This window comes from Acomys russatus, chromosome 11 (genome assembly GCF_903995435.1).
Source record: "Acomys russatus chromosome 11, mAcoRus1.1, whole genome shotgun sequence".
In the NCBI taxonomy this organism is placed as follows: Eukaryota; Metazoa; Chordata; class Mammalia; order Rodentia; family Muridae; genus Acomys; species Acomys russatus.
In genome coordinates, this window is record NC_067147.1 from 18,783,677 (window position 1) to 18,809,363 (window position 25,687).

At 43.2% G+C, this 25,687-nt stretch overlaps 1 protein-coding gene across 1 annotated transcript in view; it reads right to left on the minus strand.

The window, feature by feature from the left end:
- Positions 1-25,687, minus strand: part of Pkhd1 (PKHD1 ciliary IPT domain containing fibrocystin/polyductin) — a 474,396-nt gene that overhangs the window by 421,844 nt on the left and 26,865 nt on the right. Inside the window, 15 exon segments of the mRNA XM_051152952.1 lie at positions 299-483; positions 2,868-2,989; positions 4,337-4,475; positions 7,700-7,875; positions 8,526-8,653; positions 10,999-11,141; positions 12,287-12,377; positions 12,478-12,567; positions 13,583-13,861; positions 14,769-14,883; positions 15,384-15,525; positions 18,081-18,176; positions 18,399-18,500; positions 24,276-24,346; positions 25,254-25,293. Coding sequence (XP_051008909.1) covers positions 299-483; positions 2,868-2,989; positions 4,337-4,475; positions 7,700-7,875; positions 8,526-8,653; positions 10,999-11,141; positions 12,287-12,377; positions 12,478-12,567; positions 13,583-13,861; positions 14,769-14,883; positions 15,384-15,525; positions 18,081-18,176; positions 18,399-18,500; positions 24,276-24,346; positions 25,254-25,293 — 1,919 coding nt within the window.

Consider the following 25,687-nt stretch of genomic DNA (forward strand, 5'->3'; position numbering starts at 1 on the left):
TCTGCGGAGATTCTCCACTAACAGATGTGGAGCTCTGTGGTGGACACTGACCAACAGCTCCCCTCCCTGCACTGGAAAGGAAGGCAAGCACTGGGTTTAATGATATGAGATCTGAGATGTGAAATTCAAGTTGAAACCATCAAAGAAGGATATGGACTCTGTCCTCTAGAGTGATCCAAACAATAATAACCTGTGGCCATTTGCATTCATACAGTTCTGAATTTCTTTTTTTTTTACAAACTTTCTCCAGATTGCCGAATCTGTACCACAAACAAACAAAAACATTGGGTATACCTACCCTGATAAAATTGGGCAAATCCCCAATCTGAGTAGTCCAAGAAAGAGTCCACACATGTTCATAACAGGAGTTTAGATCCTCTGTCACAGTGAAGTCACTGGCGTTGAGGTATCCAGATGTGGACTCATCAGCATTGTCCTGCAATAGCTTGTGAAGCTGTCTAGCAGACATTTGCACTGGAACATCTGTGAGGCAAGTGTTTGATGCAAAAAACAAAACAAACAAACAAACAAACAAAAACATGATGCTAGTGAGTGTGCATTGCAGGTGTCAGCATCAAAGATAAAAAGATAAAAGAAAATAAACTCCAGGATGTGTGCTAAATGTGCAGGAGACCATCAGAGTCAACATATCACATAAGAGAACCTTCTGCCTATTTAAAATTATGTCTGTCCCAGAAGTAGATGCCCACTTCTTACAGTCCAATAGTTCCATTGATGTTATGCCACACAGAAAACAGGAAACCTGCTGTATCGGACAAAAACTGTCTCAACTATCAACTCCAAACACACGTTCCACACACCTTTGTAATGGCTGAGAGTCTAATTAAATGTTGGCTTTTCCTTGGAAAAAATTTAGCTGGTCCCATGAATGGAGAAAACTTGGCCACTTTTCAGAGGGAGTAGGGGAGGTGTACAGCAGCTGACACCCATAAAAGTTAGCCACCACAGCTGAGGAATGCTGGTACTTTATTTTGCTTTCTCTATTAGAAGCTCCTCTAAGCCCAGCCACCTGCTTTCCCGTTCTGCATCCCCACAGAGAAATAATAAATCTCTGTGCTTCATACTTTACCAAAAGTTTCCATTTCATTAGCTAGTCCCAACAGCCCTGTGAGATGGGCCATTTGGGCACCTTCGTGCCTACCTGAGGGATGAAGGAAACGAACCTTAATGATATTAGAAAGCTTGCCAAGTCAGTGAGTCAGGTTTAGATTAAAATTCAGGCTGTTTGTCACCTGCTCGAGAGCCTTCCCCTGGAATGCCACACTACCCTGAAGGGTTAATAACTTACCACCGTGTTTCCATGAGACCAACAACAGTTCTATCATTAAAAAGGCGTTTCTCTACATTTGCGCCTAATTTTGGGTCTGTAGTGACTTCAGAACGTTGGGCTAAGGCTGGCTTCCCTAAGTGGCTCAAGCAGTAACGTGACACCAGAAAAGTACCTCTGCAGACACTCTCTTGTTTGTGAGACATATAGCTTGATGATTCATACCATAGAGGCAAAGGTACTGTGGACACTGACCCATTTTTCGGACCCTAAAAACCAAGGAGCCTTTGGCTTTTCCTTTTCCTGTGTTGTCCCATTATCGTAAACACACCCATTTGCCTCCCACTCAGGAAACTCTTTTTCAGGAAATCGGACTTGGGGGCATGTACCAGCTAGATATGCAGCCTTCCTGAATGCCTCTAGCCTCCCTTCTGAAGACCCACACCCTACCAATATGTATCACTAACATTATTGAGCAATATTGGTATCCCTTCTAATACTCTATGCTTTATAAAAAGTGTATATTGTCGAAGCACTTAAAACACCATGCTGTGTCTTAATCTCTTTCAAACTTGGGTGGCCACTAAAATTCTCAATAGCACAAGACAGTGGCACTACATTTAACTCTCAGGGACTTGGGCAGAATGGGCTATGGCCTAGGACGTTCTAGAAAGAAGGTGAGTTTGAACCTAAAGTACCCTGGTTCATATGCTGATCCTATCATCGACTATTTATAAGACCCTCAGGAAAGCTTCAGTGTGGCTGGCTGAATTCCATCCCTGCACACACAAACAAACAAACAAACAACAACAAAAAAGACAGTGTCCTAATCATTTGCAAGACCAGAGAATAAATACTGTCTCATGTGATAGAAGATATGGTCAAGTTAAGACTTTGAGGGGAAGAGTTTATCATGCATTATGTAATAAAATCTTGTGTGTGCTTCAAGACCAGGAAAGAGAAGGTTTTGAGACAAAGGAAACAGGCTATGATGACAAGCTGAGGCTAAAGCCATGCAGCTTCAGCCAAGGAATGACAGCATCCACCAGGGCAGAAAGAAGCAGCCAACAAAATCTCCTAGAGCAGGGACAATGGCGGCCCTACTAACACCTTCATGTGGGGGGCTTCCAATCCCAGAACTAAAAATAAACTTCTGTAGCTGTAAGTCTCCAACATTGTGATAATTTATTATAATAGCCTCAGGAAGCAAATTCACTCACTTTCCCCATCTACAAAATAAAAAGCTTGGGATTGCGGCTGGGCAGTGGTGGTGCATGCCTTTAATTCCAGCACTCGGGAGGCAGTGGCAGGTGGATCGCTGTGAGTTCAAGTCCAGCCTGGTCTACAAATTGAGTCCAGGGCAGCCAAGGCTACACAGAGAAACCCTGTCTCAAAAGCCAAAAACAAACAAACAAATAACAAAAAGCTTGGGATTGTGCAGTTGGTCCCTTCCCATCGCTTTAATCTGAAAATCGCCACCTCAGACCCATCATCCTAACTGCTGGACTCACAGGCTACTGTTCTCCTTGTGTACCTCAGTGTGTACATGGCAAACATTGTACCCCAATTGCCCCTTTACCAGGTATCACTTTATCAGAGAGGTGGAGGATGAAGCGTCCTCCCAAAGGCGGGCTTGTCCTTTGAAGTCTCTGTGCTGCCACCTCAATCAGTTCAGAACCGGTTCCCTCAGTGGGCAGATAGCTATGACATATCAAAAGCAAAGCATTAGCCACAACAGCTATGTATCCATGATTCTAGGCTATGAGGTCCAGCTCCCAGATATTGGATGTTCTTTTCCCACCACTGCAGGAACCATGTGCTATAAATAGCAGGCTCTTTAAGAACATACCACCTATGAGCACAGGAATCCGGAGCAACAAGCAAGTCTTCCACCTACCTGCCACCCCATCTCTGGTTCAAAAAGGACATGGCTTTCTAGAGTCTCATTTGCATACCCAGAGTCAATGTGCAGTGGTTCATAAATGTTCCCCCCAGCACCCCTTGCTGAAGCATCTACACACACTGCCCGGGGGGCGGGGTGCTACTTTTGATAAACAAATGGATCCAAATAACTGCAGCATGACCTGAGATGGAACACTGTCCAGTCACTGCCTGCCCTGAGCTGACTAGTTGTCCTCCCCTCACAAACACCAAGCTCACAGGTTGAAATCCTAGCCCCTGGGGACAGAGTCTCATAACGTTAGACCTCTGATCGTGTATGGGGTTGAGGTTCTTTGGAAGGTAGGCCCCAGAGAGGGCTTGCTCTTTTCCTTCATGGCCCAGGGACTTGAGGAAAACACCTAGTGGAAGGTCATTGGGAATATTCTGAGAGTGAACCTTTAACACAGTAACACAGATCAGGTTTTATCATTTCATAGTTAATAATTGAGAACCACCCAATATGGTGAGAACATGTGCGTGCGTGCATGTATGCGTACGTGTGTGTGTATGTGTACAATATATTTATATATTTATACACATGTGTATATATAGAGTGCACACAGTATATACAAGGCAGGATATTTCAATTCTGCTGATCCTGCTGAGTTTAAGTAAAAATTGAAAGAATAACAATACATGTGGTCCCGGAACTTCGAAGAGGCTGAACCTTAGTAAACTACTGCTAGGAACAAGTCACCACTGAGAAGCCAGGCTTGTGATGCTCTAGTGCCATCTGCTGGCAAGTTCTCAGAAATGCATACTTTTGTTTCTTCCACTGCTTGAAAGACACTGGGTCTGCAGTTAGGAGAGTAAATGGAAAATAGTGTTTACTCTGATCAGCATAAAAATTAAACGAGCTTAAAACGAATTCAATATAAGTAGGTTCATAAACTCTGCTGGCCACCACTAGGTCATTAAAAAATGTAAATTTTCAGACCCTACCCCAAACCTACTGGGTCCCCCAGCATATTGTCTTTTTAAAAAAATCTCTGCTTGAGTCAACGCACCACACTTGAGTTTTCCTGTCCGAATAAAAGCTGTGCCTGTGTGCACCATAGCCAGCTGTGAGTACAGAAGAGAGACCCATCTAGGAAAACCACCCCTTACCGCACAGTGATGAGAGGGAGCTCTGAGCCGCATCCTGCCAACCAGAAGGTTACGCTGTAGACTGGAGGAAATCCCACCACAGAGACAGACTCCACCAGATTCCCACCTGGGCCGGCCAGTGCAGAATCAGCTTGAGAAACTAGAAACCAGGGGTCCCATTAGTACCAAATAACTCAAGATAAAGGCGACTTGTAAAGTGGACGTATCTGGGCTGGAGATGGTGAGTCACTCAGAGAAGTGTGGGGCGGGGGCGGGGGCGACAGGGCCACATTCAGCTTATCATCAAGAAGAGAATAATGCCGTGGTATAGGAAGATGAAGATCAACTCAACTCCACAGTAAAAAAAATAAAATGAAAAATAAGCCCTTGCCAGCCAAACGCCTCATAGAACACCCCCCATGTTCTATTTGTGGGTAACAGTCACCCCTTCCTTCCCACACGCTCTGGAAACTTGAGTGACACACAGACAGACGGTCCTCCCTAAGGACGCCATGCACCTGAGGAATGTACTAGGCCAGCAATCCAAGTGTTTATGAAATGACGTGTGTGCAGAAACATGCAAAGTCAAATCCTGCTTTCCCACTTCCATTGGACAGCCACTCTGCTAATAGACACCAGCCCCCCCCCCCGTGCTCATATTTCTCATATCTAAAGCACGGATATATATGGCATATATGACTGATAGAAATCTTTTTGGCTGATATGTCAGTAAGACTGCAGACCTCAATGACCACAAAACATTCCAATATCCTTTGTCTTCCCACTGGGCACTGAGTAAAAGACAGTTTTCCCCAACAGTGCTTCCAATTCAGATTACAAAGAGTTCAAGGGCAATAATATACTTGTCTTATTCATTTTTTTCATGTCCACTTCTTTTCTTTTTTTGGTTTTATGACACAGCTTCCCATATGGGGCCCTGGATATCCTGGAACTTCAGGCTACCCTTGAACTAATAGAGATCTGCCTATCTCAGCCTCTCCAGGGTTGAAATTAAAGCCATATGCCACCATGCCAGGTCTGGCATGCCCAATTCTTACTGCAACACTGACACAGGGCAAGTGCTCAGTCTGATTATGAGCTCTGCTGAGGAGATCATGTCAGGAATGTTTCGGTTCCATTCTCTCCTTCATCCAGGTTATATGCACTGGCAGAGAGAAAGGAGAGCATGGAAGACTTTGAGAATAAGCCCCTCTTGACCTGGTTTTCTTATACACAGACAAGAGATGAAAGGACAGTCTCAGGTGCTTTTGAAATAAAAAAGATGATGATGATGATGATGATGAAGATGATGTTAGTAATAATAGAAGCTACCACTGTAGATGGAAAGAACTTCCATAGAGGCTATTAAGCAGAATAATGTGAGTACATAGTATATTGATTAGACAAACAGCATATGGGCTTAGTTATGTAGTGCATATTGCCTTTAACTAAAACTCAGGGTGGGTGGAGTTAGTCCTAGCAGAGCAACCTGACAAAGAAGGAAGCAAAGTGCTTCTCTGATCCCAGCCTTCTTTCTTGCCCTCACCCCTCCCTCATCTCTGTGCTCCTCACCTCTTCCCTGGATGCTTCTAGAAAAGGTGAGGGCAGTGAGAAAGGGAGTTGGGTCCCTGGCAGCAAGGGCTTGAAGAGCAGTGATTCTCAACACTCATAATGCTGAGACCCTTTGATAAAGTTCCTCATGTTGTGGTGATTCCACAAACATAAAATGATTTTATACAACTTCATAACTATAATTTTGCTACTATTATGACTTGTAAATATCTGATATGCAGGATATCTAATATGCTATGGAACCCTAAGAAGGCTGTGACCTACAAGTTGAGAACCACTGGTTTAGAGTGACAGATGACATGTAATAAAAAGAGAAAGAAGTGAAATGGTACTTGCTATCTAATCTAGAGTTTCCCAAGCAACATGTTTAAATGTATGAAATACTGAATGCCTTGGCCCTCTGGAAATCTAAGCAGTACTTGGGATTACAAACATCTTCCAGTTGTCTTAGACACCAGTTTGGTTTATCATTACAATTTATATCTGAACAATATCATTTTCATTGTGCCAGAGAAAAATTGGAGCAGTTAGCAGTGGTCAGTGTGAGGCCAATAAAACAAATAAAACATGGGATCTTGATTCACATAAAAGATTATATAAAATTTTTAAAGGGTAGGGATGCTACCAAGTTGACTCTGCAGATACAGTCACATGCCATGCAAGCTTGGGGACCTGATTTCAAACCCCAGAACCCACTGAAAGGTGGAAGGAGAAAACCAACTTCACAAAGGTGTCCTCTGGCCATGCATGCATGCACACATATAATTAATAAAATAAAATTTAAATTTAAAAAGATGATGTGATTTCAAAGATGACCATTCTCTCATGAGCCACTTGCAACCTCTTACCCCCCTTGGGTCTGCCATTTTTAGGAGGGAGGCTCAAAAGTTGACCATTTTGTAAATAAAATGACAAGTGACAAGAGTGTAAAGCTGGTGAGATGGAAGAACTGAGCCCAAAGTCACAATAAACAAACTTGGCAGAATAGAAAAGGGAGCAAAAGTTGGGAGGCTGGAGGCCCTGAGAGAAACTGCGCCATTTGCTATGGCCATTGGTACTCAGGCATGGCCAACCTCAGTGGGGCTCTTCAGGATGAGCCCAGTGTCCTGAGAGCTAGTGGCCAGCACAGCCAGGGAGGAAGACTATCCCAAAGAGAGAGTGACATGGGACTTTGTGGGGAAAGAAATCAGAACTGAACTCAGACTGCATGGCAGGAGTCTGGAAGGACAGAAAGGACAGGTTGGTCCCTGTAGCACCAGCTGTCTATCTGGAGAATCTTAGATCAGACCTTTAGGCCATATATAAGAGCAAATACTGTGTGTTGCTTCCAGCACTATCTATGACAGACACTGTAAATAGGTGGAAAGAGACCCTGAGGGGCCTAACATAGTAACAATCACAATTTTTATGTTTTTAAGTACTTCCATGGTCAGGAGACATAAAGGGTAACTTCATACTAACCATTGGTTAATCTTGATGTCTTTATTGGTATAATATTCTTTATTATACCCATTTTACAGATGAAAACATTTAAATCTTTCACGTCAGAAAGTAGTAAAGTGGGAAAGTAAGAGTACATGCACAAAAAGCAAGATAAAAACTGTGAGATAAGTGAGAGAGAGAGAGACAGACACAGAGACAGACAGACATAGAAGTAAGGGCACTCCTAACTCCATCTGCCTTCAAACCAAGGCAGGCGAGTTGAAGAATCACCCATTCTGTCCTTTGGAAAAGAAGAGCAATCTCTACTGTGAAAGCCTGAGGTAGGCATTTGACAGGCAGGCCCAAGAGAACAGCAGAAGTGGTGCTCACCTGTTATGTTTGTGTCCGCAAGGATGATCTCATCCACATAGAGCAGGCCTGCCTCCAGGACCACAGGGAAGATGTCAATCCGATGGACCAGAAATGGAGTGTTTGCCAGAGAAAACTGGAGCTCCTCAGAGCAACGCACACATGTGTCCCAGAGGTTAACACAAGTGAACTGCCAGCTGCCAAAGCAGAGCAGAGGGCCGGCCTCTGAGTAGGGCCTTCAGGCCTCATCCTTAAGGCCAGAACCAGGCAGCTCCCTATGCCCTGGGCTCAACCCACCTTCATCTACACTAAGGTGAGTCACATTTCAAGTCAGTCAGTCATTCAGGATACTAGGCCTGAACAGCACTTTCAGATAACAATGTAATTATGCATCTTAAACAGATTAAATGCCAGGCTTTAACCAAAGGACCATCCTGGGTATTTGCTTGTTCACTGAAGTTTAAAACAACATGAGGACCCATGAGAAATGTTCAAATAGAAAACAGGATCAACAGACCGGGGTACCTTAATTTTATTACAGACCCACTAGCTAGATGCATTTAGGTCAAGTGCAGATTCTCGGGGTGCCAATACTTCTCATCTAGCAGGTCAAAGAATGTCTTGAAAGTTCTATCCCAAAGGTGAGGCTAGGATTCTGTCAAACTCCTATAGTCATAACACTGTCTCTCAAGTCAAACTGCTATGCCAGGTAGAATCATCTCAAAGCCCTGAGTTATTATCTGAGGCCCAAATGGGAAACTCAGGACTTCACCTGGACCATTGTCTCCAAGACAACCAATCCACCCTCTAGGAGGCAGAACCCACCACACCTTCCCACCATCGTTACCTCTCAGGGCAGGGTTCCGTGAGACTCCACTCACAGGTGGTATTCTTCATGGTATTTTGGAAGCCAAATATGAAAGAAGCAGCCATCTTCAAGGTCGTGTTCACGTGGCCTCTGTATGCAAGGCACAGCTGTGGATAACAGATATGCCCTTCAATTCAACACTGCCAGAAGCTGCAATCCAGGCAGGATGCGACAAGACCTTGCTACATGTTATGCAAGAATCTGAGTCCTGTCTTCCTCAGGCTTCTAGTCCAGCAGGAAGCGCAAAGCATTATTCTCTACTTCAACAAAGACAGAAAATAACACAGCTACTACGGTCTCTGAGGCCAAGATCAATGGAGAGCTTTTTCAACGTCTAGGACTAGGCTCAGCAATGAGGATTTTACATCGTATTAACTATAAACTCCCTAGCTTATCTCAAGCACCTGTGGGCTTTCAGCAAGTCACTGGCCCTGTCCTAGCCTTTCTTCTACTCTAATTCCCAGCACACTTGATTTCTAAACTCAATACAAATCCCGGTTAGAAGTCTTTAGAGGAGGGATTTCCACACCCGACATACTTGCCTTTGAGGGAGCAGGGTACCGTTGAGAAAGTTGTCTTCTACAGTATGGGACATTTAGCAGCATCCTGGAGTCTGCTTACTAAATGTCTATAACATTTCTCCCCTTATGACAAACAAATATATTTCTATGCATTTCCAACTCTCCCCTAAAGGGCAAATGTACCCAGTAGAATTTTCCTGCAATACTGAAGAGGTTGAAGATGGATGGGGCCCTAAACTAAGCCAGTTAGTCCAACCCCCAATACAGCTCAGCTGGGAAGAATGCAGATTATCATGACCTCTGTGATCCTGTAAGCACCGACTTTGGTTTCCAGAACCAATAGGCTGCACCTGTTTATGAAAATAGAAGAGCTACCAAAGCGAAAATGTAACAATTGTTGGAGAGGGGCAGGAGAGATGGCTTAGCAGTTAAGAGCACTAGCAGCTCTTCCAGAGCACCTAGGTTCAATTTCTAGCACATACATAGTGGCTCACAGTCATATGAAAATACAGAAGAGAAACTGAAGATCTCTTCTGGCTTCCACAGTCACCTGGACACATATGAAAATAGGTATGGGAAAAATACCCATACTCATGAAAAAAATATTTTTTAAGAACATAAGTGTTCAGGAATTGGGCCAACTTTTATAAACCAGTGTGGTTATTATGTAATAATTATAAATAACTATCATTTATTTATAATTTTGCACTGTAAATAATTATCCTTGTACCACAGATAAATGTAGCTCTCACCCCTCGCCAAAGAAGCAGCATCTTCCTGCTGAAGACAGAGACCACCACAAATATCCACAACTAGTCAAAATGCAGAAAACAACTGAGCATGGAGTGCCCAACCTGGGCTGATATATCTACAACACAAGCCTGTACCTAAAGCTCAAGAAACATTTTGGAGGAGGGGCAGAAATATGTGACGACCCAAAGGACCAAAATGTCTGCTACAGATGGCATCTTTTATATGTGACAGCTAAGCTGCACCCATGAAACCCCAACAATATGATATTCCAAAAAAAGGCCTGCACAATGATAAGACTAGGTACCATTCCAAACGTGGATGAGACAATCTCAAGTCCCAGTCATAGATGAAGAACTACAGGCAGCTAAGGGCTGCTGAGAGAGGAAAAAAAAATCAGTCTTCTTCAGACTAGCCTTCTGATAGGCTATCCAATCCCAAATGGCCAGCTACAAATGCATAGGAACATGGACAATACTAAATACACTCAGAAGGATGTGTGTGTGTGTGTGTGTGTGTGTGTGTGTGTGTGTGTGATAATTAACAACGAATTATGAATTTGAGGAGTACAGTAACACAAGGAATTGCAATGGGGAGAGTGAAATTTATGTAAATACAGCACTAATGTATAATTTTTTTAATTAAAGAAATAAAAATAGTGGTAGGTATTTCCATCAATCCACTAGTTACACTAATTGCAACAAGGATAATGATAATGACCTTCAGCTGAGTCCTCACTGCTGCAAAACATTTTACTATATTATCGAATTAATCTTCACCACATTCCTGAGAGCTGGACCACAACATTAGCCATTTTAGAGATGAGTAAGTCTTAAGACAGGTTGTACATAAGTAAGATATTAGAAGCACACAGGATGTAGGATTGGACTTCAACACCAGTGTCTGTCTGAAAGATTTGCACTATTTCTCCAGCTTAGAGAGCAAAGAAAATATCTGACAAAAAATGCATAGGCCTTCTAGCTAACAGCAACATTCTCAAGAAGTGACCCAGAGGTAGGAGCCTGGAGAAGCACCTAAGAAATGTAAAACATCAATGCAAAACGTGCTATACTAATTACAAAAACCATTCCCCGGTGCTTCTGTTATTTGACTTTGCAGCCCAGAGAATAGTGCCAACTCCTCCCAACCTGCCAAGCTCAAATATGAGAATAGACACTCACGTATGGGTATTCATCCAGTCGATAGCCCTTGCTGGCAGCTGAGGGCTTTAGGGTAAGGTGTCGCAGTTGACCAAGGCTGAATCTGCCACAGAAGGGTTCCGTTGAACTGGTAAGGACCCCATCAGAGCTGGAGCCTTCTAGGCCTGCACATAATTCAAATAAACAGGAACAGAGGCATAGCCATGAAACATGGCAGGATGTGTACAGGAAATGAAGAGCAACATCAGCCTCCTCAGCCTAGAGAGAGGTGGGAAGAGTTCAGAGGCCTAGCACCTTCTGACTAGAAGGCCCCAGCTGTGAGAAATAACTCTCTGGCTGCCACAGAATGTGGACTACTGATGCCATCTTCTCTACGTGCCAAGATAGGAAGCACCATTGAGAAGAAAGAAAAAGGGAACGGCAATAGAAAAAAACTAATTGTTCATTTATTTGTTGTATGTGTAAGTGTGCCTCGGTGATTATCAATGTACCATACGCATGTAGGAGGTAATGGATGTCAGTCAAAAGAGGGTATCAGATCACCTGGGACTGGAGTGGGTGCTGGCCACTGAACCTGAGTCCAAAGGAAGAGGAGTAAACATGCTTAACCAGAGCCATTCTCCTAGCCCCTCAATAAAACAATTTAATTCACTTTAGGAATAATCTTCAGAATGTTTTGTCCAGTGATGGGGGATGTCAATAAAGCACAGTAATACATATTTAAGAATTTCTTGTCTACATTCTCACATAATAATTTTCTTCTATCAGCTAGAAACGGTGCTGCACGCCTGCAGTCCCAGCTACTTGGGAGGCTGAGATGGGACCGTCACAAGTTCAAGGCTAATATGAACAACTCAATGAGAATCTGTCTCAAAATGTCTTTTATAAGGAAGGGGGTATCAGTGTGGCTCAACTGAAGACCTCCAAAGGAGCATCTGCAAAGCCTTTGGTTTTGATCTCCATCATCACACACACAAAAATCATTGATAAGCATTTTAATTTTGAACTTAACAAGATTTTTTTTAATGTTGTATACCCTGTTTAGAATAAAAGTCTCTGGGCAGTGTTTCTTTCCACCAAATTGCCAGGAAGATTACTTCTTTGGTTGACACACATCCCAAGCATCTCCCTCCCTCCTGCACACCTAAGTTCCCGCCCACTCCATCCACATCAAGTGTCCATGATTTTATTTGATTCTATTACCATTTTGGTCAAGAAACAGAAACTGCTGCTATGTCATTAAAAAGAAAGAAAGAAAATGGAGGCAGTAATAGAAGAGAAAAGCAGAAGGGGTCAATTCAGGAGACACCTTGCTCAAATCCAAGCTGGAGGAGAACACGAGCTGAAACCGGCGTCAGGTTGCATCGTGCCACAAGCAACTCCTCAACGGCGGCTTGGATCTATCAAGATGAATAAAATTGCAGTCGTTCAAATACCAGGCCTAAAAGCCACCCCTGAAAACTCTCATGCTCACCTCCATTATTGGAAGAAGACCCTCACCTGTTGGGCTGTGGCATTTGCAGGAACTGGCTGGCTAGAGACGTTGCCCCAAGTAAGGAGAAAGCTTCCTTTACCTGACACATTCAACATCTAAAAAGTCAAGAGAAACAAAAATCACTGAGGGTCCTTGGTTGGTGCTTCAGTCTTGGCAAGCCCCTCTGGGCCCTGGTTATTTGGCTCGTTGGTCTTTTTGTGAAGCGCCTGTCATGCCCAGGTCCTCCTATCCATTCCCCCACTTTTCCACACGACTCCGTACACTTTGCCTAATGTTTGTCAGTGACTCTGCCATCTATTTGGATCCGGCACTGGGTTCTCATAGGACAGCTATGCTAAGCTCCTGTCTTTAAGCATAGCCGAGTATCATTAATGGTGTCAGGGACTGGCTCTCTTCCATAGGGCAGGGCTCACGTTGGGCCAGGCATTGATTGAACATTCCTTCAATCTCTGTTTTGTCTTTATTCCTGCATATCTTATAAGCAAGGTTAATTCTGAGTCGAAGTTTTTGTGGGTTGGTGTTCCCTTCCCTTTACTAGGAGTCCTATCTAGTTAGAGGGTATCCTTATTATCTCAATAAGATTACATTTTTAAAAATACATTCATGTGTCCGGTAAGAAGGCTCAGTGAGTTAAAGTGCATTCTGCTGGGCCTGACCACCTGTGGTGAGTATCAGAGACTCACATCGTGGAAGGAAAAAAACAACCCCTGAAAATTGTCCTCTGACCTCTGAACATAAGGCTTGGAGCCTACAAGCACACATTCATGTGTCCGGTAAGAAGGCTCAGTGAGTTAAAGTGCATTCTGCTGAGCCTGACCACCTGTGGTGAGTATCAGAGACTCACATCGTGGAAGGAAAAAAACAACCCCTGAAAATTGTCCTCTGACCTCTGAACATAAGGCTTGGAGCCTACAAGCAAATCACATAAATAATAATGTTTCTTTCTTAAAGAAAATAATTTTGATTTTCAAGACCCTAGATCCTACATCTGTGGCAGAAGAATTGCAATTTTGACGCAGGTTTCCTTATTCTAAGCTGGCTTCCCTTCCCCTAAGGAAGGTTCCGCTCTTCCCGTGGCTCACTTTTAAGGGACTAGAAAGACACACAGACCTGTATTTCTGGAAGTCTCTGGGCTCGGGCTTGGATCTGGTGCTTCTCCAGAAGGTAAGTGTTGACCACATCGGGATTGAGCCAGGTGTTGTGGATCTGGACACCAATTCTCATCCCCCGGCTGGGGGCTATCCCATGCTGCTCTGCTTCCAAGTAGTACTTGGCTCCGCCCCGCAGTTCTAGCTTAGCCGTCTTCTGTTGCCAGCTCCCTTCATTCCTATTCTGCTCCCAAGATTCAAACCAGTCAGCAGTCCCAACGGCAACAGAGGCTGCTTCTACCTGTGCCCAAATAAGCCAAGCAGGGACAACACTGAATTTTCCATACATTTTTTATTTTTGTTCTCAAATAATGAGCAGTTGAAAAGCTTCTACGTATTCAGCACTTTCCAACAACTTAGCCCACTCACTTTTGTCCTGTGGCTTTGTGTGCTTCTCTACTTCTCTCTCTCTCTCTCTCTCTCTCTCTCTCTCTCTCTCTCTCTCTCTCTCTCTCTCTCTCTCTCTCTCTCTCTCTCTCTCTCTCTCTCTCTCTCTCTCTCATAGTATTTGGAACAGTGCCTGCCCTAACACCCTATGTCTGTGTGATGCGGCAAGAAGATATTATTAAGCTCTTGAAAGACCTGGAATGGCACTAGCTCATCAAAATCCATGACTTTCTCAGCAGAATGACCAACAATGGCTAAGGACACCGTCAAGAGAAAAATCACTGTCAGAGAGACTATGCAGAACACTGTGGGTCTCTGCCAGAGGCACCAGTGGATGTTGGTGGCCTTCCAAAGGCACAAGGCTAGGACTAGATCCCCACACAATGCTAACCCAAACAATGGGGAAAGCCCACATTTTAGAGTCAGACCAACCTGATTTTGTGAATGCTTCTCTTATTCAAGTGGTCCTGAGCATGCCAAACAATCCTTCAAAGCCTCCATTTTCTCATCTCGAGAATGGAGATATACATATTTCACAGAGATAAGTATTACTGGCAAAGCTATACAACTGTAGCTTAATGTTGGGCTTACAGTAGCATTATAGTCATCCAAATTGCTTTCCAGCAATTAAAGTCCGTGGTCGACCAGTTCAGAATGGCACTTTACAACTACAGAACAGGGAAGCCCTATCTTTGATCCTTTATTCTTTCAAGGGCAAAGGATAATGAGCAAAGGATAGGTAACCCAGAGGAGGGCAATACCTTAGTCCTTGGTTCCTCGGAATAGCTGAAATGCAAGGAAGCTGGGCTGTCTGCCTGGATCCAGAATGTGTAATTGTTTGTCTCTGGAGCCACAAAGAATCCGCTGAGCCGTGCTCTAGAACACAGAGAAACAGAGTCAGATGAGACTAAACGAGGCCTGGGTCCCTGCGACAGCACATGGCAGCCCTTGTCCTTTGCTCCTCATTATGGAAACACCATGGGGTTATTCTGAGCAGTCTAGAAAAAGCAAACACATCTGCAGGAGCACAGCATCTGGGTCTCCACACATCTACAAATCCCTTTGCAGATGTACCAGCCTTCAGATGATTATGACCATAGCACAGGACAGTGGGGAGCCACGGCCGAGACCACTTGTCTCCAAAGCAGCTTTAGAGTTACAGGAAATATGGGTTTTACCCATTGGTCAGTATTTGGTTGTGCTGCTACAAAAGGTCATATGATCAGCACAATGACCCACGGTGGTGGAGAACACTGCCAACCCCTCCTCATGTTGAACTGGCTCACATGACAAGTGATCCCCTAAAAAAGATCACTGCTTTCTTCCCTGTCTCCTAGATCACTTAAGTTAGGGTTCCCACTTTACCTACGACATACCTGAAAGGTCGCCCTTCCTTTGACCAAAATCCAGATGGAGAACTGGCATTAGGGACTATCTGCCACCTGTACCCCGGGGTGGCTTCGGTCAGTTCCACACCCTCAGCAGCGTCTCCAACTTCAAAAAGAAGGCCTCGGTTACCTGGGAGATACATGTAACCCATAACCAACAGATGGTGGCAATTCTCACAAGGACCCCACTCAAATTACAGGGGGAATGGCACTGCGGGTGCTTTCTAGGATGGTGTGTCATCAGAGACCAAGATGGAGTAGTCCTATGAGAGATTCTGCAGATACTAGGGATTTTCTAGAAAGAAAGAAAAAACTCTAGCCTCTTAGAAAGACCAACTTGGTTAGAAAAATTAAGGAGAGATGTTCTCAGAGGACAGTAGAGAGGAGGAAAACTTTTGCTTCCAAGCCACAGAAGAAGGTCACATCCTGGAGAGGGCATGAAGGAGCAAACAATGCTGTTCAGAAAGGTGGCCTATGTGATGGTAACATGTGACGTTGGCTGACAGGCCTTCTGAAGTTGGAAGTGAACAGGAAGTCCTGACTCAGCCTGCAAGTTCTATTTCATGAAACTGCTTTTTCCAGAAAAAAAAAACAAAAAAACAAAAAACAAAAAACAAAAGCAAAAAGACAAAAATAAAAAAAAAAATAAAAAGCCTGCCAATCCTTAAAGTCTTCAAGTAGCATGACTTCAATTTGTGAACCTGCATACAAGACCAATCAGTGCCATAGTTTCATTATGTGGCATTTTAACAGATGTTGTACTTATTAATTAACACTTTATATTAAGCAAACCTTGAGGCAAAAGGCATGTGTGCATTGATATGGGATGCAAATCTTGATCAATATCAGATAATCGTCTTGGATGGGCATTAAAGCTGTAGCCAATCAGAACTGTGTATTCAGATTCTAGCTCCACCCTTAACTAGATGTGCTCCTCATCTGCTAATATTGCTCCTTGCTGGCTAATGGTGGCTTCTTGATGGAGAGTATGATGGGATAAGCAGAGAGTTAAAAGCATGTGTTTTTTAATGAGCTCTGGTGCTCCATATTTAACCACCTCCCCTTGGTGGGGAGACCTGGTGGCACTCAAAGAAAGAATAAGCAGGCTACCAAGATGAGATTTGATAGCCTATGACCATATAGTGGGGGAGGAGGTCCCCTTCGGTCATAGACCTATGGGAGGGGAATAGGGTGAAAGCGAGAGGGAGGGAGGAATGGAAGGATACAAGTGATGGGATAACAAATGAGTTGTAATCTGAATAAATTAATAAAATCCAAAAAAGCATGTTTTTTTTTTTTTAATCACTTTAACCCTGGGGTTCCCAACCCCTACACTGTTGCTGTTTTAGTCTGGGCAACTCTGTTGTTGGGCTGTGCTGGACATGGCAGAGAAGGAAGGCTGCACCCCTGGTTTCTAATCCCTGGGATGCTAATCTTGTGTTGTGTCCCTACCCTGACCCCCACCCCCGGTTCCCACCCCCACCCCTGTCTCCCACTCAACACCTCTACCCCACCTCTCCCACCCTCCACACCGCCCCCCCCCCGCACCCCTCTCCCCTGCGCAGGACAAGAAGCAGCCTTGTTGGAGAAGCAGGGCTCTGCGCGATGTTTTGCCCTACTTTCACAGGACAAACCTCAAAAGGTTTTCAACGAGGGCATCACTGACTCAAATAGCTGCTTTCCGGAAATGATCCTACCACAACTCAAGCAGGAAGCAAACGCTCAACTAGGGGACCACTTTGTTTCCTAACACAGGAAACACACTTTCCCTGCATTGCTTGTTTCAGTACTTTTGTCTCCTTGGGTGGGAGCTCTCTTTAAGTACCCCCTGGGAATCCGGGAGCTCCAGAATTCTCAAGGGAGAGCTTTGCATTTGTCTCTGCACAGCAAAGGCTGGTCTTTTGCAAGGTTTCACTCCCTCACTCCCGCAGGGCAATTTTGCTTACAGGTGCTGAGCCTTTCAGATTGGCTCACTGCATCTTTGAGCATTAGGTCAGTTCCTTACGCACAGAGCAGCAGCCTGTGGTTCTCGACAGAGCAACATGCCAACTTTCCTAGAGCAACATGCCAACTTTCCTTATCCTTCACCGCACTGGAGCCTCTAGTGCTAATGCCTGGCAGGAAACGTGGGAGCTTCAAATAAAGACAGACAGGTGGAACCTGCTGCCTTGCCGCCTCCATTTCTGTCTACTGGAGGCAGATGCTTGTGGCCGTGTCACAGCACATCCCCATTTGTGGTATCAGCAGGAAAATGGCCTCAGGGGAAATAAACAGCATGTAGATATATCCCATCGTGCCTTACTCTATGACCTACCTACTGCTGCTCTTATGAGCACAAAAGAGCATGCTCCACTGCTCCTGTCTCCTCAGCTAAAAGTGTAAGACCATCCTACCAAATGCGGAGAGGCATTTTGGGCATTCCGTTCAGTAGCCATGGTGTCTTGGTGGCAGTTACATTCCGCCTGAAGTCCACTGTTTAGACATATGGCTGCGGCTGGAAATGCAGTGCCCCTCTACAAATGAATGGCTATAAGATATTTCCTGATATGAAAAGGCTTGAACAGCGACACTGGGGATCCAATCGGTCACACTACTGAGACAGAATTCAATCCTGTCCCCTGGTACTCTCTAGCTCCTTGAGACAAGGCATGACAGTTCCCTGAGCAGCCCTAGTGGCTTCCTTACCTGCCTGAGGAGCAGTGAGCCTGGCTCCTTTTCCTGGAGCCCTGGTGGTGCACTCTATCTTCCTGGGAGACACATGTCTAATGTCGCATGGGATCCCTAAGGAGAATTCTGAAAGTTCATACATACATCTGTAATAAAAGACCCTTACACATACTCATGCACTCGAACATGTACATGCAAATACACACACTAAAGAATGCATACATACATACATACATACATACATACATACATACGTGTTTCAAATGTAAGAAAGCTTCCGCTTACAGCTGTGAGCCGTAAGAGATAGACACTCCTACACCATGTCAGCAAAATTACCTGCAACGGTAACCTGAGCAGAAGGGTCAAAGAAATCCCCTGTAACAGTGATGTCTGTTCTGCCCCCAAGGCTTCCAACTTCTGGAAACACAGATCGGATTTCTGCAAGAGTTTATAAAAATGTAAGCTTCTAAATATATACTGTGATGCCCCCTCCCCAGAAAATAAGAAAAACCATCATCCCTTAATTCTTATACTGCAAGTCCAGCAACAGTTGAAATTTTTTTCTAATAGTCATTTTAGATGCACACAATAACAATATGTATTATACAGGATCAGTCATTTTAGGGAAGGTCAACTCACGGTACCAGCAAAGGCCTTTGCACCCCAAATGTGCTCGTATGAAATAAGTCCTTCACATTAAGGACTTAATTTAACATCAGGGAAGAGTAAGTTACCCCACATGGAAGAATCAACAATGGGTACACTGGGTGGGGCTTTCACTACCCAGGCATTAGCTCTTGCCCACGTTGCAGGCTTCTTCCCAGGCACATGGACTGTCTCACTCACATTCCTTTCCAGCCGAATCCCCTATTACAATGTGAAACATACCCACAAAGATTTCATGTTATTCTTTCCTCAACGGTTTTTTTTTTTTTTTTTAATTATGTGTAGTTGGAGAGGGGTGTGTGCGGCACTTTCAGAGGCCAGCAGAGGGCATCAGACTATCTTGAAGCTAAAGTGATAGGTTGTTCTGAGCTGCCTCATGTGGGTGCTAGGAACTGAACTCTAGTATTCTGCAAGGTCAGTATGTACTCTTAACCATTAAGACATCTCTCCAGCCCCTCGTCCTTTCTTTAAATATTGACAGTTTAAAGTTTGAATCCTATCAATCTGGCACTTTCACAGAAAATTGGGAACAGCTGTACCTCAAGACCCAGCTATACCATTCCTGGGCATATACTCAAAAGATGCTCCACCATACAACAAGGACATTTGCTCAACTATGTTAATAGTGGTGGTATTTGTAATAGCCAGAATCTAGAAACAACCAGGTCTTCCTCAACTGAAGAATGGATAAAGAAACTGTGGCACATTTACACAATGGAATACTATTCAGCTATTATAAACAAGAACATCATGAAATTTGCAGGCAAATGGATGGAACTAGAAAAGATCATTCTGAGTGAGGTAACCCAGAACCAGAAGGACACACATGGTATATACTCACTTATAAATGGATGTTAGCCCAAAAATACAGGATAACCACACTACAATACACAGACCTAAAGAAGCTAAGTAACAAGGAGGACCCTAGAGGAGACACTTAATTCTCATTCAGAAGGACAAATAGAATAGACACTGGAAGCAGATGAAGAGAGGGAATAAGACAGGAGCGTGCCATAGATGTCCTCTGAAAGACTCCACTCAGCAGGGGATCGAAGCAGATGCTGAAACTCACAGCCAAACTTTGGGCAGAGTCCGGAGAGTCTTATGTAAGAGTGGAGGGATAAAAGGCCCTGGAGAGGACAGGAGCTCCACAAGAAGACCAAGAGATCCAACAAGTCTGAGCTCATGGGGTCCTGCGGAGGCTAATGCATAAACCTAGGACCACTCATGGAGAAGACCTAGCAGAAGATGGCAGCTTGGTCTTCATGTGTGTCCCCTTGCAAGGGGAGCAGGAACCGTCTAGGCCATGAACTCTGTTGCCTGCTCTCCTTTCACTTACCCCTGGTGGGGCGGCCTTACCAAACCACAGAGGAAAAGGATGGAAGCAGTCCTAATGAGACTTGATAGGCTGGGGTCAGATGGTAGGCTCCCAGTTTCTGAGGACTAGGGAAGGGGGAGGGGGAAGAGAGATGAAGTGAACGACTGGGAGGAGATGAGGGAGGGGTCTACAGCCAGGATGTAAAGTGAATAAATTTTAAAAATGTTTGAATTAAAAAAATAAGTAAAGTTTTATTCCTTTCAGTGGAAAAGGCTTTGAAAAGCTAATGTAAACTTATACATATTTATACTCTAATGTATAGTAGACATATTCAGACATGACGTAAACAAAATGTATTTATACAGGGGCTGGTCATAAATGCTTACAACCTCAAAATAGAAATAGTTTTTTTTTTTTTTTTTTTTTTTTTTTGCTTTGTTCCTTGACATCTTCATTCATGAATAAAATGCATCCTAATTACTTCCACCTTCCATACTCTCACCACCCTTCTCTCCCTACAAATCCTTTTCCGACATTCAAGTCTGTTTATTTTGTTTACTGGCCCACTGATTTTAGCCAAGGTCATCCATTTGACCACAGATGTAGTCAAGTTCACAGGAACTTGGTCAACTCATCAATGTGTCCGGAACTGAAGGCAATGTCTCCACATCTCCCAGGATCTTTCAGTATCCAATAATTGAACAGTGAGGAAAAGGAGCTCATGAAACCCCTTTCCTTCATAACTGGTGGCTTACCTGCCAGCCTTGTGCAGGTAACTGGAACTGCTGTGAATTCAAGATTGCAGTGACTATACCAAGGCCAGGAGGTGGCATTTTCCACCCCTTCTTCCTGTCTCTGCCTCTTACATTCTTCCTGCCTCTCCTCCATGGTCTTTCCTGAGCCTTTAAGGAAGTGGTATAAGCATCTCATTTAGAGCTGAGCACTTGGCTCATCATCAGCATCTGGAGCAGCTGTGGGTCTCTGCATTCACTACTGTTCACTGGGAAGAGAGGCTTCCTAGCCTTCTAGAACAGCTGAAAGCAGTACAATCCTTTCAACACCCACATAATGCCTACTCTATTACACCGGGAAGACAAAGATGAGTTCAGAGCAGTCCCTTTCTTCAAGCAGGTGAGTGTGGTAAGGATGTGTGTACATATGAGAGTATGTATATTACAGTAGGTCATTTCATATGGGTCAGCAAAATTAGAGAGGCTATGGCATAAAGAAAGGCTTAGGAGTGAGTGGGGGTACAGAGTAGGGAAAAGAAAAAAAGTTCTGGAAATAATATCTTAACTGGATTTAAACTGACCAAGGAGAGCTAAGCATGAAAGTGTACATCTGGAAGGAAGGAAGGAAGAAGTAGTACATCTATCAACAGTCCCAGCACTGGGAAGGTTGGAACAAGGGTACAACTAATTCAAGGCTAGTTTAGGTTCTACAGTAAGACTCTGTTTCAGGAAGAAATAAATAATAATAATAATAACCACATGAAAGTGAGATGGAATGCTTAAAGCAAGTAATAGCCCTGAACAGAAAAAAAAAAGTTGCACAATGCATTTTAGTGTTACTAGAATTGCAGAGAGAGGGGTATGGTGAAGAGAGTCATGGGGGAGAGGAGAGGAGGGGTAAAATAAGATGGAAACATACCTAAGGAGGAGATAAACACTTGGGCTATTTCTCACAGACTCCTCTAGAGCTGAGGTACTCAACCTGTGAGTTGAGCAACCCTTTCACAGGGGTCACCAAAGGCCATCCTGCATATCCCATATTTCCCTTCCAATTCACAACACTAGCAAAATTACATTTATGAGGTAGCAATGAAAATAATTTTATGGTTGGGGATCACCACAATATGAGGAACTGTATTAGAGGTCACAGCACTAGGAAAGTTGAGAGTCACCGCTTTAGAGAACGTGCAAGGCAAAGAGGTGTCAGATGTGCGTTTGCTGTAGACATTGCTGGTGGCTGTGTATAACGTGGATCTGCAGGGGGGAAATGTCAAGTCAGATTCCTTAGAAATCACTAAACTAAGCTATGCCAGAGATTATGGGGCTCCCAGTTGCACAACATTTATAAAGATAAAATAGATGTGCCAGCCAGGTGTAGAGGTACAATCCTTTAATACCAGAAATTGGGAAGCAGAGACAGGCAGATCTCTGATTTCAAGGCCAGCCTGGTCTACAGAACAAGTTCCAGTATAGCCAGGGCTACACAGAGAAACTGTGCTTCAAAAAAAAACTATAATAAAGTAGATGTATCATGTTTAAAAAATATAAGGGAAACAAAATGAAGAACCGTATGATTCCATGAAGGTGATCATAAAGAGAATAGAGAAATATTGGGTGAATTTAAATATTCTTTCTCCCCAACTACCTTAGACAACCTTAAGAAGTAAAAGGCCCAGGACCACATTCTTCCTTTCACATATGCTGCATCCCGGCTCAGAAGGCTTAGAAGCTTAACCACACTGGGCTAGTTATCGAGGGCCAGCCTGAAGAGCTCAGCCCCAGACTCTTATGGAGTCTCCATATCCTCACCTATGAAAGTGTTCATGCCTGTGAGTCTCCATCCCATAAAGTGTATGATCACAGATACTTTCAGCCTACCCAGCCAGCCCATCAGGGCTCCAAATCACAGAAGAATCATGGAAGCTGAGGTACAGCACCAGGGGCAGGCAGCATGCTTCCTGAAGAACGTTAGATTCATGCATGAGGTTTTTAGTTTGCAAGGACCTTAGGACAATCTGTTTTCTCAAAAGCAATACAAGGGCATTAGTTCCTATCATTTAGCTCAAAGAAATGAATGTTGAGATTATATGCCAAGCACTCAACAAGGATTTGAGTGTCTTGTTGCTCCTGTCTCTATCCATCAGTATGGGTTCTTCTTCACACCTGTTCTCAAAAAGACAAGAGAAAAAAGTGTCACAATTCAGCCCCTGCAGGAAGGGATGTCTGGAGAATGAATGGATGGCATTTGTCCCATGATCTAGGAGATGATAGCTTTCTCTTTTGAAGAGGTAGATTTTTGTTGCTTCTGAAATCTGAGCCAACGTCACAGTCGTGTTTTCAGTGGCTTTGTGATTAAATTAAAAATTTAATACAAATTTAATAGATACTGGGTACTCTCTCTAAATAGCCAACTGCCTGCTGGTGAACTGAGCTCATAATTCATGTGGGGTCCCACTATTCAGTGTTGATCTTTTAGTATCAGAGCTTGACCATCAGAGGGCAACATTATTATTAGCTTAGCATCAGGAAAGCCAATTCATAAGCCACTGAGTGAATGCATGAATACAGAGATGGAGTGTGAAAATAACCAGAAAGAAGTCCTGTTTTATTTTTAAATGCCACCTTCCTTCTGTTACTTTTCAGAACATAGAGGAAGGTACAACTCCTCTTTATTTCATTCAGTCTATATTCATAGACTTTGTATAGAATTCTACAATCAAAATCTGCTTGACAATGCACAAACCAACAGCAGATCACATCTGTAGCAGTGGTCCCATAAGACAGTACTGGTGATGAAAGATTGTCATGTAGTGACATCAACAAGGCTACTGTAAGGACATATACAATACATACCACACATTTGTGGTAACGCTGGTATATATAAACCTACAATACTGGAGGAAGATGAAAGAAGGGAATAGGAAAAAATGTCTACAATTAGTTACATAAATTATGAAATTGTCAAACAAGGATGAAGTGTTAAAATATATTACAAAGTACAACACAAATATGTACAATCTATATTTAATAATAATTAATTAAAATTACCTTTATCTGCTTGTGACGTTATACTAGTCCTATGCTTTTTCTCATATTTTATAATGCTTATTCTAGCTTATAATATAAAAGGCTCACTGTAAAAGCAGTACGCTGTGTTACACTGACACCAGCATCATGTATATCATGTTTACTTCATCTCTTGCTTGCATCAAGAGGCCACAATGCATGATTGGGCTGCAGCATCTACATTTGCATACATGCAAGCTGTGCAGAAAGTGCAAGAACTAAAGCATCTAATGATGCATTTCTCAGAATGTCAGTAAGCAACGCAGGACTATAAGCACATCAAAGTTGACACAAATACAAGCAATTAATTTCAACCAGAACCAAGAGACCATGTTAATGACCATAGAAAAACTGCCAGAAGAAAAGGAGATTCTAACTCTGAGTGCATTGTGAGGGAAAAGATGAAGAAGACAGGATGAAGGGAAAGAGTACCTGAGTGTGTTTGGTACAGGAACAGGTCCTGCTTAGCACTGATCAGCCAGGCTTCCTTGTGCACCATCGACCTTCAAGGGAAAATAAAGACTTTTGATAAAATGTCACCTATAATTGCATTTTTTAAACTTGGCTACTTGAAAAGAAGCTCACAGAATAAGTTCATTGGAAAAATCATTATATTATAGGATGTTAGAAGTGTTAAGTGCAGCAGTGACTATAAATAGGCCTAATACTGAGCAAATATACACTAAACAGATAAGGTAGATTTCTACAATAGATAGATGGATACAGTAGATTCCTACAATAGGAAGATAAGTACAGTAGATTCCTATGATAGATAGAAAGATAGATAGATAATACAGTAAATTCCCATAATAAATACATTAGATTCCTCCAATAGATAGATACAGTAGATTCCTACAACAGAGATCAGTTTTGTTCTTGAGAAGAGAGAATGAGAAAACAGCTCCATACTTTGAGCTGTATACTCATATATATAATCTGTTGATATAATCACAATGAAATTAATGTCAAACCATGAATGCACTTTTAAGGACAAAAACATCTGCCAGAAAGAGAAATAAAGCACACAGAGAAATCCAGAAACCTGATTTATCTGTGTCTCCAAAGAATGATGAACTGTGACCTCTCTTCATCGTGAAGAAGGTGATTCCCTTAATGACACAATGTGTCTCTGGAAACTGTTACCCACAACACACACATGACAGCTGCAGATTCACTGCACTTTGAAATAAGGGCTAGCTCCTAAAATTCTGTACCACCCAACATTGAAACATTTGTGATGCCCGTAGGTAAGACAGAACAATCCTCCCTCAGGTGAAAGAAATAACAGAGGTGTGGGAAGTTTGCTCTATCCTACAGGTGTGTGGTGGAAATTATAATGGTTAAAGAAAGAACACCGGATATTACAGATGATACAAGACACAGACAGATTTGTCTACCCCAGGTACTTACCTCCCTTTGTTAAATACTGAGAAACTAACGTTCTGGGAACCTGAAACACAGAAAAATACTCTTGAATACAGAACTGCACATGGCTCTCCTAGGCCAAGACATTGCTCCCCTAGGCCAAACCTCCAATGCCATCATTACTGTCCTAGCCTGGAATTTCTTTCATGTGGCTCAGGTAAATATTTCAGAGGCTTAGCACCATGACTTTCATGAAGAAATGGACACATGTATGGCAAATAAAAAAAACCCCAGGCTTGGATTTAGATGAAGCAGAATTTAAATCCTAATACTTGGGTTGACATTATCAACATAATCACTTGTAAAGTAAGATTGCTGATTGTGATGATTAATTTAGCTTACACTGGAGTGGTTTGGGTACTGCTTTTAGAGGTTATTTTGGTAGCAATTATTATCATTCACATGATACTATATAGGGA